General features: G+C 44.5%; 1 protein-coding gene across 4 annotated transcripts in view; it reads left to right on the top strand.

Annotated features, from left to right (window-relative positions):
• Positions 1-21,344, top strand: part of LOC121582730 (semaphorin-4D) — a 129,219-nt gene that overhangs the window by 78,754 nt on the left and 29,121 nt on the right. For 2 of the 4 annotated variants that reach the window (XM_041898788.1, XM_041898787.2), the window contains exon 1: positions 3,188-4,129. The exons of 1 other annotated variant lie outside the window; for it this stretch is intronic. In XM_041898788.1, coding sequence (XP_041754722.1) covers positions 3,975-4,129 — 155 coding nt within the window. In that variant the 5' untranslated portion in view covers positions 3,188-3,974. Of the gene's footprint in view, positions 1-351; positions 433-3,187; positions 4,130-21,344 lie in introns of those variants that run through there. One more of the 4 variants, XM_041898790.2, reaches the window with a different exon arrangement.

Raw genomic sequence — 21,344 nt, forward strand, 5'->3', positions numbered from 1 at the left:
AAAAACACAGACAGCTGTCACCAAACTAATGATTTCACTGAATGATTAAATGTTCCCCTAAATCCTCTCAATGTTATTACAGCCTACCACTGGTGCAGTGTAAGTTCATAATTAAACTAGCCTCGAGTCATGGGCAGTGGGTTGTGCTATGGCTGATATTTTTGCATCTTCTGGCTGTCTATTATTGTATGTATTACGCTACATGTGCTGGGGTGACAGCTGATGTAATATACAGTGTTCATCAGTTCTGCCCATCCCTTCTATCCTGACAGGTTCCTATACATCACACATCTATCTACAGTACTGCATCATCCTATCTGTCATCTCTAATCTTCTGCCTCTCTCCTATAGCTTGAGAATTGTGTAATTCTCGCCCAAAGAAGGAGCCTCTTGTCTAGTAAGGCCTCTCATCGACTCGTTGAAGAGCCACAGGTCAGGACAACACCCCCCATCCCCATTCCCGCCCACCCGGTGGGCTTGCACGCTGCAACGCGAACGCTGCATGCTTCTATATCCTCCTAGCACTGCACAACTTGTTTCTCTCTTAAATTCTGTTCTGCATGATCTGAACAACACTTGGGTGATTTTATATAACTACCATTTTACTTAGGATTAGCATTTGTGACGTAAAAAATCTGTTCTAAATTGATGTCATAATTAAGTGATTTTTTTTTCTCCCTTTTCTTTTGTCCAATGAGTTGATTTAAGATGTGATTTTCCCCCAAACTGCCTCTAAAGCTTTGTCCCATCTGCTTTGGGAGTTTCCATGGGCCTCTCTGTGTTGCTTGAAATGGATTTGTCCACTCTTCTGTGGAATGACATGTTACACCTGTGGATTTTTAAGACTTGTTTTCTCTTGATTTCAATTACGCTTGGGCTGTATACCATGTATACTAGGGTATTTGGAATTAGCCATAGCCACGTGAGGGTTTTTCAATACCTTTTTTAACTATTTCTTTGAAGTTTTTCAAAAAATATTAATATTTGTAGCTACTTTTTAAGTAAATACCTGCAGTCAACTTGTGCAATACCTTAGGAGATGAAGCAGATCGCGTTAATTTCACCTGTCACATTATTTTAGATTATGAAACTATAAAAACAAATAAAGAGAGACGCACACTCTGTATAAACTCCCAGTAATTTATTGGGTAAGAAACCACCTTATTGGGTTTCTTACCCAATAAATTACTGGGAGTTTATACAGAGTGTGCGTCTCTCTTTATTTGTTTTTATAGCTTATAGCACCTCTACACTAAGTGATGTTCTCTGGGTGTGTGCCAGCTCATGCTTTTTATTAGATTATGAAGCTTACCATAGTTCCCCAGAACAGTTGAGCCAGTCATGTGTGTTTTGTAAATAGCACAACGGGAGAAAGCGGGAGCAGGTGAGTCCAGCTGTGTATTGAAAGCCACACAAGTAAATCCGCTCACAATGAAAAAGCAATGTATTTTTTACAAAAACAATGCATTGTCATCATGTTTCTAATGGCCATCCATATTTCTTATCTAACCCTAGCCAGTTACATTTCCTAATGTTTTGCTTAAAGTTAGTCTTGCATTTTACCAGAGAAAAGTAGGCTGGCTACACCGAGAATAGTACCAGAGAAAAGTAGCTACACATCAGTCAGACCGCTGTCTGCTGATAGAATGCCAGTTTTCATCCAAGTGGAGAAGTGCAACTAAAACAATATGAGTCTGTTGCCAAGCAGAAATGACAATAAGAATAATATTTGTTCTACGTTTACAAAACGCAGCAAGAGATTTCTTATGCGTAATCTTGTTTTCCTGTGTGAAAAATGAATCATTTTGAGTTAACGTGACCCATAAATTTAATCTGCTAGTTATCTAAGTACTGTAAGTTACTGAATTAATAAGGTGATGGGGCATCATATTGTGTAAGCTTTCTGCCGTGTTTGAGAAGTCAAAGCCCTTTGGATGAGTTATCTGTACAGCTGCCACTGTTATCTTTTGAGTTCCTTATGTTTTTTCTCCTCTCTGTTCTCGGCCCTTCTGCTCCTCCCCCATCTTCTCCGAGCAGATCAGGCAGGCCCATTGCCCTAGCGACGCCACACAGACACAGCGTGTACACATGCTGCTTCAAAGCCAGTACCGTTCTTCCTTCAGCCAAGCATGCGTCAAAACTTTGTTCATTTGCACAGTGTCTCTCATTCACATTCGCTTGTAAATGTCCAAACTCACCAAAAATGACATTCCATGGAAGTTCGCTATTACTTGTGCTAATTTTGTTAGTATTGTGGTAAGAGATGCCCAATGGTATTTTTTTGGTGCCCCCCTGGTCTATTAAGCCGGTAATACCGTAAATCCCGGGATGAAAGAAGGATGGTATGACGATATGAAAATCTGGATACCGCCCAACCCTAATTTCAATACTTTGCATGTATGACCACCTCTGGTGGTGTGGGGGCTGTGCTTTGGCAAAGTGGGTGGGGTTATATCCTGCCTGGTTGGCCCTGTCCGAGGGTATCGTCGGACAGGGCCACAGTTGTCTCAGCCTCCAGTGTTTATGCTGCAATAGTCTATGTGCCGGGGGGCTAGGGTCAGTCTGTTATATCTGGTGTTATTCTCCTGTCTTATCCGGTGTCCTGTGTGAATTTAAGTATGCTCCCTCTAATTCTCTCTCTCCCTCTCTCCCTCCCCTCCCGGAGGACCTGAGCCCTAGGACCATGCCTCAGGACTACCTGGCCTGATGACTCTTTGCTGTCCCCAGTCCACCTGATTGTGCTGCTGCTCCAGTTTTCACTCCTCTGCCTGCGGCTATGGAACCCTGACCTGTTCACCGGACGTGCTACCTTGTCTCAGACCTGCTGTTTTCAACTCTCTCTCTATCGCACCTGCTATTTCAACCTCTAAATGCCTAGCTATGCAAAGCCAAGTGACATTTACTCCTGATGTACTGAGCTGTTGCAACCTCTACAACCACTGTGATTATTATTTGACCCTGCTGGTCATCTATGAACGTTTGAACATCTTGGAGAAAAATCTGGCCTTAATGGCCATGTACTGTTATAATCTCCACCTGGCACAGCCAGAAGGGGACTGGCCACCCCACAGAGCCTGGTTCCACTCTAGGTTTCTTCCTAGGATCTGCCTTTCTAGGGAGTTTTTCCTAGCCACCGTGCTTCTACATCTGCATTGCTTGCTGTTTGGGGTTTTAGGCTGGGTTTCTGTATAGCACTTTGTGACGTCTGCTGATGTAAAAAGGGCTTTATTAATACATTTGATTGATTGATTGATGACGTCTCTGCAATGTTGTATTTTCTTTAGCGTATTTCATGTTGTTAATGTATTATGCTCAATTGTAACCTGACCTCATGAGCCTACCTAGAAATAAGTTGATGTAACCAGTGTCAGAGACCCAATATGTTGTTGTTTACTTAGCTAGAGCTTAGCATTATCGTTGTTGAGCGGAAAACAATGGGGAAAGGATCCTTGTTACCATGACCCAAATAGCGTTTGTAAAGCACCTCAAAGTAACTCTAAACCTGACATTTTTCTTAAGATGTAAATTGGCTCCCAGCCCCAGGAGGTTAAAGGGTCAGACTTACACATCGACTTGCCAGGTCGCAGTTGTAAATGAGAACTTGTTCTCAACTGGCTTACCTGGTTAAATAAAGGTGAAATAAAAAAATTAAATAGGATTGTCTACCGTTCACCAGCAGAGTATTTAGCACCTCTGAACAGAGTCCGGCCGAAGTTCGTACGTATACTCCAGACCAGTAGGTGGCAGACGCTTTCCTTTCTTACTCCCAAAAGGGGAACCGGACGATCAGATGTTGCAATGCCAGGGGGGAGTGAAGAAAAGCTTTATCAGCTTTATTAGGCCTTTCGTTGATTGAGGAGGAAAAGAAAAGACTAAGACGAAAGATTTGTCAAGTGCAGAAAATGAGTTGTCATTGATACTGCAGCGACTGACTCAAGGTGCATATCCAAACCTTTGCTGTGAGCTGGAATCACATGAAATGTCTGATTTTCAAGAATTTTGTCCAACTCTTTCCTGAGCAGTTCCACAAAGAGTGGGTCACTCCACACATCGAGGCAGAATACAAACTACAGGGATTGCATCTCAGTGGGGGAACGTCTCATGATAACGATGCGCTTCTTGGCAGCGGGTAAGCTAATAAAGTTTTTTGAAAGATACCACAAACTTTTAGATATAATAATAATAATAATAATAATAATAGCTAGCTAGTAACGTAAGCTGGTGAAGTAACATTTTCAGCCAGGGTAAATAGATAGCTTAATGTAGCTAATGTTGTAGCTATACCAAAGATTGCATATACACTGAGTGTACAAAACACTAGGAACACTTTCCTAATTGACCTTCCCACTTTTGCCCTCAGAACAGCCTCAATTTGTTGGGGTATGGACTCTACAAGGCGTCGAAAGCGTTCTACAGATATGCTGGCCCATGTCGACTCCAATGCTTCCCACAGTTGTCAAGTTGGCTCGTAGTGGATCTCTACTCTGAATAGCTCGTTCCATCTGATACCACAGATATGCAATTGGATTGAGATCTGGTGACTGGGCAGGCCACTGCATTAAGCTGAATTCACTGTTCATGTTTGTGGAACCATTCCTGGACAATCCTAGCCTTGTGGCATGGGGCATTATCCTGCTGGAAAAAATATATTCGCAGATGGATACACTGTTGCCATGAAGCGACGCACCTGATTGGCAATGATGTTCAGATATCCTGTGGCTTTCAAACATTGCTCCACTTTTATCAAGGGGCCCAATGTGTGGCATGAAAACACACCCCACATCATCACACCACCACCACCAGCCTGCAATGTTGACACGCAGCATAATGGATGTATGTGCTCATGTGGTTTTCTCCATACCCTAGTCCTTCCATCAGCGTGAAACAGCAGGAACCGGGATTCATCAGACCAGGCAATGTTTTTCCAATTCTCCAGTGTCATGTTTTTGTTTCTTAGGCTACTGCAATCACAGTTTTTTGCTGAAAGAAGTGGAACTCTGTAAGGTCGTCGGCTGCCTTACCCCATTCGTGTCAAGGTACGACGAGTTGTGCATTCTTTTATAGGTCTTTGGGCACCAATGTTGTACTGGACTGTCAGTTAACTAACTAGCCCGTCTGTTGCTCTGCAGAATTCTTTGTCCTCCTTCATCAATGACCCGTTTTTTACCGCAGGCCTGCCGTTGGCTGGATGTCCTTTGGGTGGTGGACCATTCTTGATACACACGGGAAACTGTTGAGCGTGAAAAAACCCGCAGCGTTGCAGTTCTTGACACACTCAAACCCAGGTGCCTGGGACCTTGTACCATACCCTGTTCAAAGGCACTTAAATATTTTGTCTTGCCCATTCACCCTCTGAATGGCGCACACACACACACACAATCCATGTCTCAATGCTTAAAAGCCTTCTTTAACCTGTCGCCTCCCCTTCATCTCCACTGATTTGAAGTGGATTTAACAGGTGACATCAATAACGGACATAGTATTCACCTGGTGAGTCTGTCATAGAAAGAGCAGGTGTTCCTAATGTTTTGTACACTCAGTGTCCTTGTACAACACACTTGGCTAGCTAGCTATTGTCAAACAATGTTGGTTGGTTATAACATATGAAAATGTTGAATCTTGGTTTTGTTTAGTTGTGTAGCTAATCAGTATTCACATAGAAAAGCTACTGGAGCCTGGCCTACCTGTTTTGTGTGGGAGTGTCTTCAATTTGAGGTATTGTCCCAGACACCTGCAGAGCAATCTACCAGGTTTTGAAAGACAAATACCTAAAGGTATGTTTTCGTGTGTAAATGTTAATCTGGACATATGGTCATCATGTGAATTGGTGTGTGTTCTATTGACTTGAGTGATTTGCTTTGAGGTTGGTCAGACATTTGTTTACCTTGTCTATTTTGATCTGCCATCACCGGATGTGTCTACCATTTGTACTGTAAGCAGTGTGACGAGTTCATTCATGTTTGACATGATCTCTGGATCCTGTGGGTTGATGTAATAACTCTGGGCTACCACCCTCTAAAATACATTGTGTTTTCTCTTCTATTTTTCAGTGCACAGACACTGTGGAAAAGTGGCAGGAAATAGCCTGTACTCCACACACAGAGACGCGTACAAAGCTCTCCCTTGCCCTCCATTTGGCAAATCTGACCATAATTCTATCCTCCTGATTACAAGCAAAAACTAAAGCAGGAAGTAACAGTAACTTGCTTAATACGGAAGTGGTCAGATGACGCAGATGCTAAGCTTCAGGATGGTTTTGCTAGCACAGACTGGAATATGTTCCGGGACTCATCCGATGGCAATAAGTGCATCGATGACATTTTCCCCACAGTGACCGTACGTACATTCCCCAACCAGATGCCATGGATTACAGGTGACATCCGCACTGAGCTAAAGGGTAGAGCTAACGCTTTCAAGGAGCGGGACTCTAACCCGGACGCTTATAAGATATCCCGCTATGCCCTCAGACGAACCATCAAACAGGCAAAGCGTAAATACAGGACTAAGATTGAATCCTACTACACCGGCTCCGATGCTCGTTGGATGTGGCAGGGCTTGCAAACTATTATGGACTACGAAGGCAAGCCCAGCCGCGAGCTGCCCAGTGACAAGCCTACCAGACGAGCTAAATTACTTCTATGCACGCTTCGAGGCAAGCAACACAGAAGCATGCATGAGAGCACCAGCTGTTCCGGATGACTGTGTGATCACGCTCGCCATAGCCGATGTGAGCAAGACCTTTTAAACAGGTCTATATTTATAAGGCCGCAGGGCCAGATGGATTACCAGGACATGTACTTTGAGCGTGCGCTGACCAATTGGCAAGTGTCTTCACTGATATTTTCAACCTGTCCCTGGCCGAGCTTTTAATACCTACATGTTTCATGTAGACCACCATAGTCCCTGTGCCCAAGAACACCAAGGTAACTTGTCTAAATGACTACTGACCCGTAGCACTCACGTCTGTAGCCATGAAGTGCTTTGAAAGGCTGGTCATGACTCACATCAACACCATCATCCCAGAAACCATAGACCCACTCCAATTTGCATACCGCCCCAACAGATCCAAAGATTACAAAATCTTGATTGCACTCAACACTGCCCTTTCCCACCTGGACAAAAGGAACACCTACGTGAGAATGCTGTTCATTGACTACAGCTCAGCGTTCAACACCATAGTGCCCTCAAAGCTCATCACTAAGCTAAGGACCCTGCGACTAAACACCTCCCTCTGCAACTGGATCCTGGACTTCCTGATGGGCCGCCCCCAGATGGTAAGGGTAGGCAACAACACATCTGCCACGCTGATCCTCAACACGAGGGCCTCTCATTTGTGCATGCTTAGTCCCCTCCTGTACTCACTGTTCACCCATGACTGCGTGGCCAAGCACGACTCCAACACCATCATTAAGTTTGCCGACGACACAGCGGTGGTAGGCCTGATCACTGACAACGATGAGACAGCCTATAGGGAGGAGGTCAGAGACCTGGAAGTGTGGTGCCAGGACAACAACCTCTCCCTCAACGTGATCAAGACAAAGGAGATGATTGTGGACTACAGGAAAAGGAGGGCTGAGCACGCCCCCATTCTCAATGACGGGCTGTAGTGGAGCAGGTTGAGAGCTTCAAGTTCCTTGGTGTCCACATCACCAACAAACTATTGTGGTCCAAACACACCAAGACAGTCGTGAAGAGGGCACGAAAATGCCTATTCCCCCTCAGGAGACTGAAAAGATTTGGCATGGGTCTTCAGATCCTCAAAAGGTTCTACAGCTGCACCATCAAGAGCCTCATGACTGGTTGCATCACTGCCTGGTATGGCAACTGCTCGGCCTGCTCAATTGACTGATTTCCTTATATGCACTGTAACTCAATAAAATCTTGAAATTGTTGCGTTTATATTTTTGTTCAGTATATACAGTACCAGTCAAAAGTTTGGACCCACCTACTCATTCAAGGGTTTTTCTTTATTTTTACATTGTAGAATAATAGTGAAGACATAAAGACTATGAAATAACACATGGAATCATGTAGTAACCAAAAAAGTGTTAAACAAATCAAAATATATTTTACATTTGAGATTCTTCAAAGTAGCCACCCTTTGCCTTGATGACAGCTTTGCACACGCTTGGTAGAAACGGCAGGGTCGTCGCTACCAGGTCGGCAGGCTGGAAGTGTTTGAAGAGCCAGTGGGTGATGGGACTTTTCACAGTGGAGGACTCCTAAAGAGTTTTGTCACTGGGAAACTAAATCAGACCATGAAATCGGTGGCCCTGCTAAAGATGGCTTACAGAGAAAAGGAAAAGAGAAAAGACCGTAAAAAGGGGAAAGGGAAAAGAGGTCTTCTCTTAAACAGTCTGGGACCAGTGAGTGGTGCAGCTCTCTGAGAGACACTAGGCCTTCCTAGGGTTTTTACTAGGGGTGTTTCAGAGACACATGAAATGTTAATTTGTCTGGTGGGGAAAACTGTAACAAAGATGAAGATGCTTTAGAAAGCCTTCTGGGCCTGCTTGGGCATCCACAGGTATACAGTGAACAGAGTATACTGTACATTTCATGATAGGAGTCAATAAGAATTTTACAGCCAGTATTGTTCTAAATCGGGTGTGATCTATTTTTGTATATAGGCCTATAGTACGTGGGCATTTCTGCATTCTCGCAGTAGAGAAACAGTCAGACGTGGAACTATTCAATGACTGGCTGTTTACGTGCCTCAACCTCTTGATATTTGATCATCACACACTGCTGGGTGTAGCTATCTATGAACCAGCCAGGGAATCTCCAAAACACACATGCACGCACACACACACTTACACATATCTGAAGCAGGTGTGGGAGGGAGGACGGTGCCTAAGTCTGCCTGGGATGTGAAAGCGATCCTGCCCAACAAGTTTACCGCAGATCCCCTCTCTCCCTTTCCTTCTCTTCCTCACTACCTCTCCCGCTCTCCTTCCTCCCTCTTCCGCTATCAGTCTCCCTCTCCTTCTCTCTCCTTTTCCCCTCTCCCTCAATCTCTCCCTCCTTCCCTGGCCCCAGCTCAGCCCATGCTGTGGGCCACACTTTATGGGCACCTGCCCTTGGCTAACACAACCAAGAGCACCACAAGGCCTCAGGGCTGCCTCTGCTCTTTCACAGCTCCCAAAATAGTCCCTGGCCCTGGGCGGAGTACGCCCTGAGCTCTGAGTAACCTATCACAATTGCCTTTAAGAAAATAGACCCATCGAAAGTGCTATTACTGCCAGTGGGGTATTCCACGAATGCTAGCTAGTGACCTACCGACAATTACTCGACTGCAAACTGGAGTACTATTACTGTTTATGCCTTTTAGGATTTATCCTCTCTTTGAATCACTTTGAATCGCTCGCCGCTGTCAGTTCAGTAAGAGGCTCTGCATTAGTGGTACTGTTTAGGCACTTTTCTGAGGTACCATTTAAAGCCCTTATTGCTTTAGCTGTGGTGAGTTACCAGGCTGTATAGCACAGGAAGTAAGATTATAACTAGCTGAGTGGAAAACTTTGTATCACCTCTGATGTTCTTATTGTAGAATACCACTCGATTCTAGAATCATGCACTAGCTACCACTCTGTTCTTACTGGTACCTCTGCTCTGAGTTTGTCAATGGTACCTTTTAAAGCACCTTGTGAAGGACAGACCAGTCATTAGTGTTACAGTAAAAGTGGTGGGAGAATGCCCTGAATGGCAGCAGGAGGGCATGCTGTGTGTGAACTGTACTATATGTGTGAACGACAATGGCAGCCACATCAGTCTCGCTATAGAATGCCTCTAGATCCATAAGCAGAATAGTTAGCTACACTCTCGGTTTCTTTTCTAGGTGACCGACCATGGTCACACAAGCCTTCTAATTCTGTGTGTAGCCTATATGTGTGTGTCAATGACAATTGCAGCTACATCTGTCTCTATAGAATGTCCACTAGATCCATTAATATGGGATGCGGTATAGTTACCCCCTCTAGTTGTTCCTTTTCTAGGTGACCGACGTTGGCCACTAACCAACTCTTTCTAATTTAGCAGTAGCAGATGGTGATATAAAGTTTGTTCTTTTCAACTTTAAAGAGAAAGTGTACATGGTAATTATGTTTTACAATTTAGCTTCCTACAGAAGTGAGTTTTTCTCTTGACAGGGAGCCAACGCTCAACCCAACTAGCAGGAGCTAATTCTTCTGCGCAAACACACACCGCTACTAGGGATACCAGGATACTTTTTTCTTCTTTGCCCATGTGACCTGGTAAAGGGTGTGTTGTTTTGAAAAAGTACTCCATCACTGTCTAAATATACCCTTTTACTAGGGCTGACCCTTAATTTCCCTTTACTGTGGTCACTTTAGGTTGACTTGCAGGCTCAGCACGGATCCTGAACCCAGTAATTATACTGAACAAAAATATAAACGCAACAATTTCAAAGATTTCACTGAGTTACAGTTCACATAAGGAAATCAGTCAATTTAAATAAATAAATTAGGCCCTAATCTATGGATGACTTGTAATACAGATATGTATCTGTTGGTCACAGATGCCCTAAAAAAAAAGGGGCCTCACAATGGGTCTCAGGATCTCGTCACAGTATCTCTGTGCATTTAAATTGCCATCGATAAAAAGCAATTGTGTTCGTTGTCCTAGCTTATGCCTGCCCATACCATAACCCCACCGCCACCATGGGGCACTCTGTTCACAACGTTGACAACAGCAAACCACTCGCCCACATGTAGTTGTGAGGCTGGTTGGACGTACTGCGAAATTCTCTAAAACGATGTTGGATGTGGCTTATGGTAGAGAAATTAACATTCAATTCTATGGTAACAGCTCTGGTGGACATTCCTGCAGTTAGCATGCCAATTGTACGTTCCCTCAAAACTTGAGACATCTGTGGCATTGTGTTGTGTGACAAAACTGCACATTTTATAGTGGCCTTTTATTGTCCCCAGCACCAGGTGCACCTGTGTAATGATCATGCCGTTTAATCAACTTCTTGATATGCCACACCTGTCAGGTGGATGGATTATCTTGGCAAAGAAGAAATGCTTACAAACAGGGATGTAAACAAATTTGTGCACAACATTTGAGAGAAATACGTTTTTTGTGCATATGGAAAATGTCGGGGATCTATTATTTCAGCTCATGAAACATGGGACCAACACTTTACATGTTGCGTTTATATTTTTGTTCAGTGTATATCGGAGGGAGCATAGTGTTCTTTCTGTCTCTAGCTCCGCTCAGGGAGTGACTGTTATTAAGTGAATTTTGTGTTCTGTAGCTCAATTGGTAGAGCATGGCGCTTGTAACGCCAGGGTAGTGGGTTCGATCCCCGGGACCATCCATACGTAAACATTTATGCACACATGACTGTAAGTCGCTTTGGATAAAAGCGTCTGCTAAATGGCTTAGTATTATTATTATTATATCGGCTGCAGTTTCTCAGCATTTTTATTTTCATTAAAACAATCAACGCTAGCCATATTTAATGTCCTCAAGGTTTTTTCTTATAAGCCTAGGTTGTCATGATTTTCATGTAGATTCTCATAGTAGGTTTCATGTTCACTTGCAGTATGTTGTCCTTTATGAAAAGGAAACCTCATAACATGTTGCATAACAGGTTTTGCATAATATAAGCTGCCACTGTCAGACATTATAATGGATCTGTCGCTCTATGTAAACATGGACGTTGCTTCCTAAACTGAAGCTTCTAACGCTTCTAGAACTAGTTAAAGAGTTCTAGATTCTAGTCCTTAAGAGAGTCCATCTGGAGGCATAGCCGCAGGAAGTAGGGGTGCTGGGAGTGCGGCAGGGAAAGGGAACAATATCAAATAAGGAACATGGTACTCTCACCATCGGCTCGCAGGCCTACTCCGGGCCATGTCATACACGTAGGTGAGAGCTTTTCTCTGTGATGGCTCGCATAGCTGTTCTTGGTCCCAAAACCATTTTATTTTTGTGCTCAGTTTTATTTGCCACAATCTTGTGTTTACTAATTTAGTTACAACACCCCTCTCATTTCTCTCGCTCTCTCTCTCACACACACACAAACGTGTTGTAATTATACAGTACGAAGAAATGTGCGTGCTGTTCACAACAGGCTTTTTTGCAAACAACCAGTTAAATTAACTTAGGCTGCAGTGATACTATTACTGAATTTTGTACTATGCTTAGGCTACTCATCACATTAGGATTTGTATTTGTTAATCTGCATAGATGCATGCAATGCTTTATTATAAATGTTATTAATGGTTATTAATTTTTTTGGTCTGCACCCCCTACTCAAACAACATCCTATGTCTGGAGGAAGAATAGTTAGTATTTTGGACTGGACCGGTTAAGGTTACTTTTGTGTTGGTGCTCCTTAGAGGGATTCCACACCCACGCAACAGTCTTAAGTATGATGTCATGTCACGCTACTGTCACATCTGTAGCCAAACCGAAGCTCCGCTTGTCCCATTATTTATAGTGGAGTAGACATCAGACATCTGTCAGGCAGCATCACAGAAAGTGGCTGCTTCTGCGGTCTCAGTATTGTGTTACAACAAAGCCTGCATTATGACACATGCTACCAAATACCACATGTCACAGAGACGATCGTCACTGCTTTTACAGAATCAAAATGCAGATGCTGCTGTGGCTATGTTGGAAATATAGATCTATTATTATTTGTATTTTATTAGGATCTCAATTAGCTGTTGTGAAAGCCGCAGCTACTCTTCCTGGGGTCCACACAGAACATGAGAGGGGGACAGAACTACATACATCTGGTGTTCTCCTTGAGTGTAATGGTATCTGTAGAGAATGTCTAATTCATCTTCCTGGGCAATTTTGTAAAGGCCATGGATCTGGAAGGCACGTTAGTCTGTTTTGGAACGAACTGAATTATGAATAGAATAGAAGTGAGTCTATTGATAGATCGTGTTGTGCTGTGTACAAAATAAACAGTGGAACTGACATGTCCTGTTTATTTTTATTATTAGGATCCCCATTAGCTGTTGCAAAAGCAGCTGCTACTCTTCCTGGGGTCGACGCAAAACATGTTTTGGCTGGGACAATCTGCAAGGTGTTCTAGTCTATAACTCTCAGGACATCCTCACCCCAAACCAAACTTGATCTGAGGTGACAGCGACACATAAATTGGATGACTCATCCTGGAAGAGAAAAGAGAGCACACTGAACCACTCCAGAAGAGGAGCGTTTTAGATCCAGTAGGAGAGCGAGAGAAAGGGTTTGTTAGTGCTGTCAATGGGAACTGAACACAGGAAGGGAAGGGTAGCAGGTTTTGGCAGGAAGGCGCTGGGAGGACCAGGATCATTGAGTTATCACAGCAAGTGCCAACAGGCCTAGGAACTGCGGGGAGAGAGGGCCGTGGGTGAAGGGCCTGGATGGCTGGGAGGCATTGGCAGGCGCTAAATGTCCAGGCTTAGGCAGGCAGATACATGGACACCCCCCCGCCCCCCCCTCCCCTCCCCTCCTGCCCATTAGGTAGCCTGCCAGTTAGCTATGACCCGCAAGCATAGCACCAGAGCACAAACACAAACTCATTGTGTCCAAAGAAGCTGAGGGTAGGATAGAAATAGGGCTCAAAGAGACATGCCAGCATGGCTACAGTTTTATAGAGGCATGCCAGTAGGCCTATGGCTACAATTTTAAATCTCTATCTTTGTGGCTGGCTGATGCGGTGCCAACTTGTGCCTCTCTTCTTGTACTGTAATAGATAGATTTTCAATGTGGTACTGAACTACGACTGTTTGATGTTTTAAATCTCCTTCCCTCTGTTGATCATCTTTAGTTGCGTTGGGTTTACTGGTTTGGCTCACCTCTTAACACCAGAACCGCCATAGACGATGTGCTGTAGGACGTTTGAAACCAGCCAGGTGCTAATGCGTCTCTCTCTCTCCTCACTGAATGAATGACAAATGGATGAATGGGCGATAATTGTGCACATTACTTCACAATCTAATTTAAATTAGGCCTAACGGAATGATAAGGAGGGTGAAGAGGTTGATTTTAATTTAGAACAACAATAGTGTAATGATGACTCACGTTAATAATTTGACTGCGCGCCTTGCGGGTTGATACCATTCTCTTTTACACTTTACTTTGTAAAAAATAAGCTGTTACGGACTGTTTTATTTACTATAACGCTATTACTAAATCACATTTACTGTACGGGAAACGAAAACATGCTATGTGTTGCAGTAGGCCTTTAGAAAAATGCAAAACATATCCTTGACCAAGTTGATGAGCTAGGGGAAACAGACTGCCAATCAGCCTGCATCAAAACTACAGCCGGCCCATCAAAACTACACCTAAACTATACTGAAACTAATTTCACACATAATAGGAGTTAGACAATATTACATTGACAATAGTCTGAGTGACAGTATTATCAGTTGTCAAATTGTACATGAAGAGATTGTCGCATCTTGTAATTGACAGATGCAGGGAAAGGAACATCACTTTATCAAATCATCCTTCAGAATCACATGCAGGTAAAATGTTTCAGTGTCAGAGAGCATATTCGGCAGTTTCTATGACACTTACCTTTGTCAAATAACTCAAAATTGAAGAGGTGCAGCTCTATTTCCAAATTTCACTTTTTCCAAGAATATCTAAGCTGTCCATGTGTTCAGCACATGACCACTCGCGTGGCAGCATTTCTCTGGCTACTAAGCAGACTAGTAACGTAATAAACAATTTATTTATAGCTCATTTCTTCTTTTAAATATATTTTCTTATTTCCACAATGTTTCTTTAGGCCTGTCAAAACGAAATTATAATGGACTTCTTTGTGATGGACTTGAACTAGTGGTTTTCTGTTTTTCTTAATGCCTAGAGGAACATAAACTAATTAATGCTATTCTGTTCTTTGAAATAATAGTTTTTTAGTTTTCTAATGTTACCTAAGACCTTTATACAACAACCAATTTATTATTATTCCAATAGCATATATGAAATGTATTTATTAGACTGTTGATGTGTCATTGGCTGGAAGTGTCAACTTGGCTTTAGGCCTACATTTTTCACTAAGACTTTGTAGAATTAAACAAAACATATCATTGACTCTATCTAAACAAATAACTATTTTTATTTTTACCTGGATATATTTCCACAAATATTTATTAATGCTATTCATTTTATAGGTTTTGTAAAACTGGGGAAAGTATTATTTTCTAATAAAATGAGTTGTCGGATGAGTCTGTTTCGCTCTAAACACAAAAAGCAAAAGCTATACTACTTCATTGTGCCTTCTGATATCTTCTCCCTCTCCTTGCGTCAAAGTATGGCCTGCAATTATATCAAAGCATTTCTTATGACCTGCCCTGGCTAGGAAACCAGAATTACCCTGCTTCTGTGCTGGTGTCACTTTTCCTTTTTCAGAGAAGGGCTTGAATAGCACGGCTATTAGTGCTATTCCCATCTGCCCAGTGAGCCAGTGCTTATTACTTAACTACAGCCAGTGGTGCACAGCTTAGTGCTTAAATTACACATCCTGACTGCACATAGGGTAGGATACTCACTCTCTCTACTCAAATTAGATACTACTATACTTATCTGCCGTTAGTAGTTTGTTCATGAGAGGGTCACGCCATATCTGTTGCCGTTCAAGTGGACGTTAGACAATACCTGGAGAGTGACTTGAGGACCTGACCATGGCACAGTACAGATCAGGCATTGTGTCCTGTTGTGTAGGCCAGGGCTACTAGGGCACCTCGCTGTAACCAGTAGTGGAAAAAGTAACCAAATATCATACTTGAGTAAAAGTAAAGATACCTTAATAGAAAATGACTCAAGTAAAAGTGAAAGTCACCCAGTAAAATACTACTTGAGTAAAAGTTTAATAGTATTTGGTTTCAAATATACTTAAGTATCGAAAGTAAATGTAATTGCTACAATTGACTTAATATATTCCTTATATTAAGCAAACCAGACGGCACAATTTTCGTTTTTAATTTTTTTTACGGATAGCCAGGTGCACACATTATTTACATATGAAGCATTTGTGTTTAGTGAGTCCGCCAGATCAGAGGCAGTAGAGATGACCAGGGATGTTCAATTGTTAAGTGCGTGAATTGGACCATTTTCCTTTCCTGCTAAGCATTCAAAATGTAATGAGTGCTTTTGGGTGTCAGGGAAATGTATGGGCTAAAAAGTAACTACATTATTTTAACTACATTATTTTCTTTAGGAATGTAGTGAAGTAAAAGTTGTCAAAAATATCAATAGTAAAGGACAGATACCCCAAAAAACTACTTAAGTAGGACTTAAGAGTATTTTTACTTAAGTACTTTACACCACTGGCTGTAACGAATAGGGAGAAATCAGTTGAGCTTTTGAATTGAATTATTGTGGTTAATTGCTTCCTGACTAATGCGTTTTAAATCTGAATAACATTTACAAGTGTCACGATCGTCGGATACAGAGGACCAAGGCGCAGCGTGGAAGGCGAACAAATTTTATTTATTAGAATAATCACCCGAACAAAACAACAAATCGATACGTGATGTCCTCGGTTCAAACACAAACCTACACTGGAACAAGATCCCACATAAAACAATACCAAACGGCTACCTAAGTATGGCTCCCAATCAGAGACAACGAGCTACAGCCGTCTCCGATTGGGAGCCACCCTGGCCAACATAGAAATACAAAACTAGAACAAACAAAGAACTCACACGCTGGCTCAACATACAAGAGTCCCCAGAGCCAGGGCGTGACAGTACCCCCCCCCCCCCAAAGGCGCGGACTCCGACCGCGCCAACCAAACACCACAGGGGAGGGACCGGGTGGGCACTCCGCCTTGGCGGCGGATCCAGCTCCGGGCATGATCCCCACTCCCTCTCTAACCCCCCAAAGTACCCCTGGTCCGGTCTGGCCCTGCTGGCCGGAGCTGGACTAAACACTGGTGGAGCGGATTGCTCTAGCTCCGGCGTGGAGCAGCTGACCGGTGCCGGACCAGGCACCGGTGGAACAGGCACGGGCTGTGCCGGACTGACGAAGCACACCACTGACTTGGTGCGGGAAGCAGGAACGAGCCGGACCGGGCTGACGAAGCGCACCACTGACTTGGTGCGGGGAGCAGGAACGGGCCGGACCGGGCTGACGAAGCGCACCACTGGATTGGTGCGAGGGGCAGGAACAGGCCGGACCGGGCTGACGAAGCGCACCACTGGTTTGGTGCGAGGGGCAGGAACAGGCCGGACCGAGCTGGCGACGCGCACCACAGGCTCGGTGCGAGGGACAGGAACAAGCCGGACCGTACTGGGAACACACACCACTGGCCCTACGCGGGGATCAGGAACGGGCCGGACCGGACTGGCAACACACCCCAGTACCTCTCGCCGTGCCTCTACATCCTCCTTCCCCCTGGTGACCAGTGACTCCCGTAACCTGGCGGCCTCCTGCTGCCCCGTCGTCCACGGCGTGAGCCCCCCCCCTAAAAAAATTCTGGGCGTCTCTCCCCCCGTGGGCCAGGCCTCCATAGCTCTCGCCAGACTTTCGCTCCTCTGCTTCCAAGTCCAGCCTCTCTCCTCCTCCTGCGGCTTGACCCAGTCGAGGTGGATATCCGCTAGCGATACCTCTGGCGTTGGCTCCTGGACACGCTGCTTGGTCCAGTCTTGGTGGGATCTTCTGTCACGATCGTCGGATACAGAGGACCAAGGCGCTGCGTGGAAGGCGAACATACTTTTATTTATTAGAATAATCACCCGAACAAAACAACAAATCGATACGTGACGTCCTCGGTTCAAACACAAACCTACACTGGAACAAGATCCCACATAAAACAATACCAAACGGCTACCTAAGTATGGCTCCCAATCAGAGACAACGAGCTACAGCCGTCTCCGATTGGGAGCCACCCTGGCCAACATAGAAATACAAAACTAGAACAAACAAAGAGAACTCACACCCTGGCTCAACATACAAGCGTCCCCAGAGCCAGGGCGTGACAACAAGCTACAAGCAACCGGTTAATCTTCAATGCAGCCACATTAGGAATAATATTTTTTATTCTGTCATGTCCTATTACAGTATGTTGCTGCCTCGTATATTGTGTGTGTGTTGCAGAATGTGATACAATGTCTTATAAGATTGAAGAATAAGCAGATTTTGATTTATTTTCATATTTCAGTTAAACTTTAAGGGCTCATATATTCCACAGGTTTATCAGCTTTATCTGGTCTGAGCTGACCCAGTTTGACCTAAAAACACATAGGCCTACGCTTTTGTAAAATTATAGAATTTAAGAGCATCGACATTTACATTTTAGTCATGTAGCAGACACTCTAATTCAGAGCGATTTACGATTTACAGTAAGTGCATTAATCTTAAGATAGCTAGCTGGGACAACCACATCTCAGTCATAGAAAGTACATTTTCCTCAAAGTAGCTATCAGCAAAGTCAGTGCAAGTAGAAAGATTTTTGTATTTTTGGGGGGGGATTATTTAGATACTCTTTGAAGAGGTAGGGTTTCAGACGTTTTCGGAAGATGGGCAAAGGACTGCTGTTCTAGCTTCAGGGGGAAGCTGGTTTCACCATTGGGGTGCCAGGACAGAGAAGAGGGGTGGGAGGGCCAAGAGACCAGAGGTGGCAGAACAGAGTACTCGGGTTGGTGTAGGGTTTGAGCATAGCCTGAAGGTAGTGAGTGGAAGTTCCTCTTGCTTCTCCGTAGGCAAATACCATGGTGTTGTTTGAGTGGTTGCAAGCTTTGACTGGAAGCCAGTGGAGTGTGCGGAGGAGCAGGGAGAGATGGGAGAACTTGGGAAGGTTGAACACTAGGCGGACTGTGGCGTTCTGGATAAGTTGCAGGGGTTTGATGGCAAAAGCAGGGAGCCCAGCCAATGGTGAGTTGCAGTAGTCCAGACGGGAGATGACAAGTGCCTGGATTAGGACCTGCGCCGCTTCCTCAGTGAGGTAGGGTCGTACTCTACGGATGTTGTAGAGCATGAACCTGCAGGAGCGAGTCACTGCTTTGATGTTTGCAGAGAACGACAGGGTGTTGTCCAGGGTCACGCCAAGGTTCTTTGCACTCTGGGAAGGGGACACCATGGAATTGTCAACCGTGATGGAGAGGTCTTGAAGCGGGCAGGCCTTCCCCGGGAGGAAGAGCAGCTCTGTGTTGTTGAGCTTGAGGTGATGGGCTGACATCCAAGCAGAGACATCTGCCAGGCACGCAGAGATATGTGTCTCCACCTGGGTGTCAGAAGGGGGGAAGGAGAATAGTAGTTGAGTGTAATCCGCATAGCAATGATAGGAGAGGATAGGACGGAGCCGAGTGACTTGGTGTATAGAGAGAAGAGGAGAGGGCCTATAACCGAGACCTGGGGGACACCAGTAGTGAGAGCATGTGGTGCAGACAATGATCCTCTCCACATCACCTGGAAGGAGCGACCTGCCAGTAGGACGCAATCCAAGAGTGTGCAGAGCCTGAGACGCCCAGCCCTGAGAGGGTGGAAAGGAGGATCTGATGGTTCATGTTGTCGAAGTCAGAGGATAGATCTAAGAGGATGAAAACACATGAGGGAGTCAGCTTTGGCAGTGCGGAGAACCGGTTGGGTGACCCGTCTTGAAGCCTGAATGGTTAGTGTCAAGAAGATTGTTCTGAGAGAGATAACGAGAGTGTTGGTCAGAGACTGCACACTCAAGTGTTTTGGAACGAAAAGAAGGAAGGGATACCGGTATGTAGTTTTTGACGTCAGAGGGGTTGAGTGTTGGTTTCTTGAGGAGGGGAAGTCATTTTGAAGTCCGAGGGGACGCAGCCAGTGGTCAGGGATGATTTGATGAGGAATGAGAGAAGGTCTCCAGAGATGGTCTGGAGAAGGGAGGCGGGGATGGGGTCGAGCGGGCAGGTTATCGGGCGGCCGGACATCACTAGTCACAGGATTACATCTGGCGAGAGAGGGGAGAAAGCGGTCAAGGCGTAGGGGAGTTCTGTGTGAATGGGATCAGTGGGCTCAATAGGCTGAGTGAATGAAGAGCTGATGTCGTCCTTCTTTTCAAAGTGGTTGACAAAGTTGTCCGCAGAGAGGGAGAAGGGATGGGTAGGAGGTGGATGATTGAAGGAGGAGAAGGTGGCAAAGATTTTCTTAGGGTTAGAGGCAGAAGAAGCTTGATAGAAAGTGGCTTTAGCATTGGTTACAGAGGAAGAGAAGGTAGAGAGGAGGGAGTGAAAGGATGATGGGTCCTCTGGAAGTTTTGTTTTCTTCCTTTTTCACTCTGCTGCCCACAGTCCCGGAGCAGGAGAGGAGGGCTGAGATGGCCAGAAGGAAAGAGGACAGTGAGAGTCATAGGATGCGACAAGTTAAACATGTCCTGTATCAGACAGAGATGTTTCATATAATGTAACAGGCAACTCTCAAGTTAGTTTGGCATTTTCATGCGGGGGGGGTTCCTGACATGACCTAATTAATGATCCCTCTGGGTTATTTATGGGTGTTCTAAACCAATCCAGTTTACCATATGGACAATATGCAGAGACCCCTGACTGTCAGAGGCGTTCACCAGATGCATGATTCAGGGCGTTCTTCCTTTCTCTGCCCCAGGGGTAGTTGGGTAAATAGGTAGGCCTTCCTAGGTCATACGTCTGGGTTGTTGTACGATCCTATACTATCTTTGTCAACGGACAAAAATCTTTGTAATTGGTTCTTTATCAGATCCAACAGAGTGGATGTGTCAGGAAAGGTCCATCAATAACATAGTAACATAATGCTCTGTGAATTAGGACATAGAAAAGGATAGTAAAATCGGATTACATGTTTTGTATAATCTGTAATGCTGTTGTGCTGGGAAGGTTGTAATCTAAAGCCCTTTGTGGAATTTCCCAAATAGGCTTATCTAGTATCAGGTTCATGTTCATTATGCTCAAACGGGAAAAACAGGGACTCAAACAGGGAAGGGACTACATCAACTTGTCCAATAAGTAACGTTCATTTTCATTTTCAAAACTTTTTGCTGCGTTGTGCCCTAATGAACATGACCCAGCCTGAGAGCAACAGCAGAGCATATTGTGTTTTCTCTCTCTCTGCTATGAGAGGGGGAGTGCAGCATGGTAATTGAAGAGCACATGGTTTCTCTGTCAGATGGAGTGACTGCCATCATGTTAGTTCAGGGCCCTGTCATCACGTGCTCTCTGCTCTCCCTCTATCTGCGTCTTACCCAACCTGAACTCAGTGCCCGGAGTCTTGTAATTTGATCCAGATAGTGTATTACACAAACACAGGCTACACAGCTGTTTGGAAATGCAAGGTTCATTAGCAGGTAATCATTGATAGTAGGTCTGTAGACCTAGAGCTAAACGTCAAGTTGAAGAGGCATGTCCTTCACATAGTTGTTGAGTTGTTGTGAA

This window comes from Coregonus clupeaformis, chromosome 15 (genome assembly GCF_020615455.1).
Source record: "Coregonus clupeaformis isolate EN_2021a chromosome 15, ASM2061545v1, whole genome shotgun sequence".
Lineage (NCBI taxonomy): Eukaryota > Metazoa > Chordata > Actinopteri > Salmoniformes > Salmonidae > Coregonus > Coregonus clupeaformis.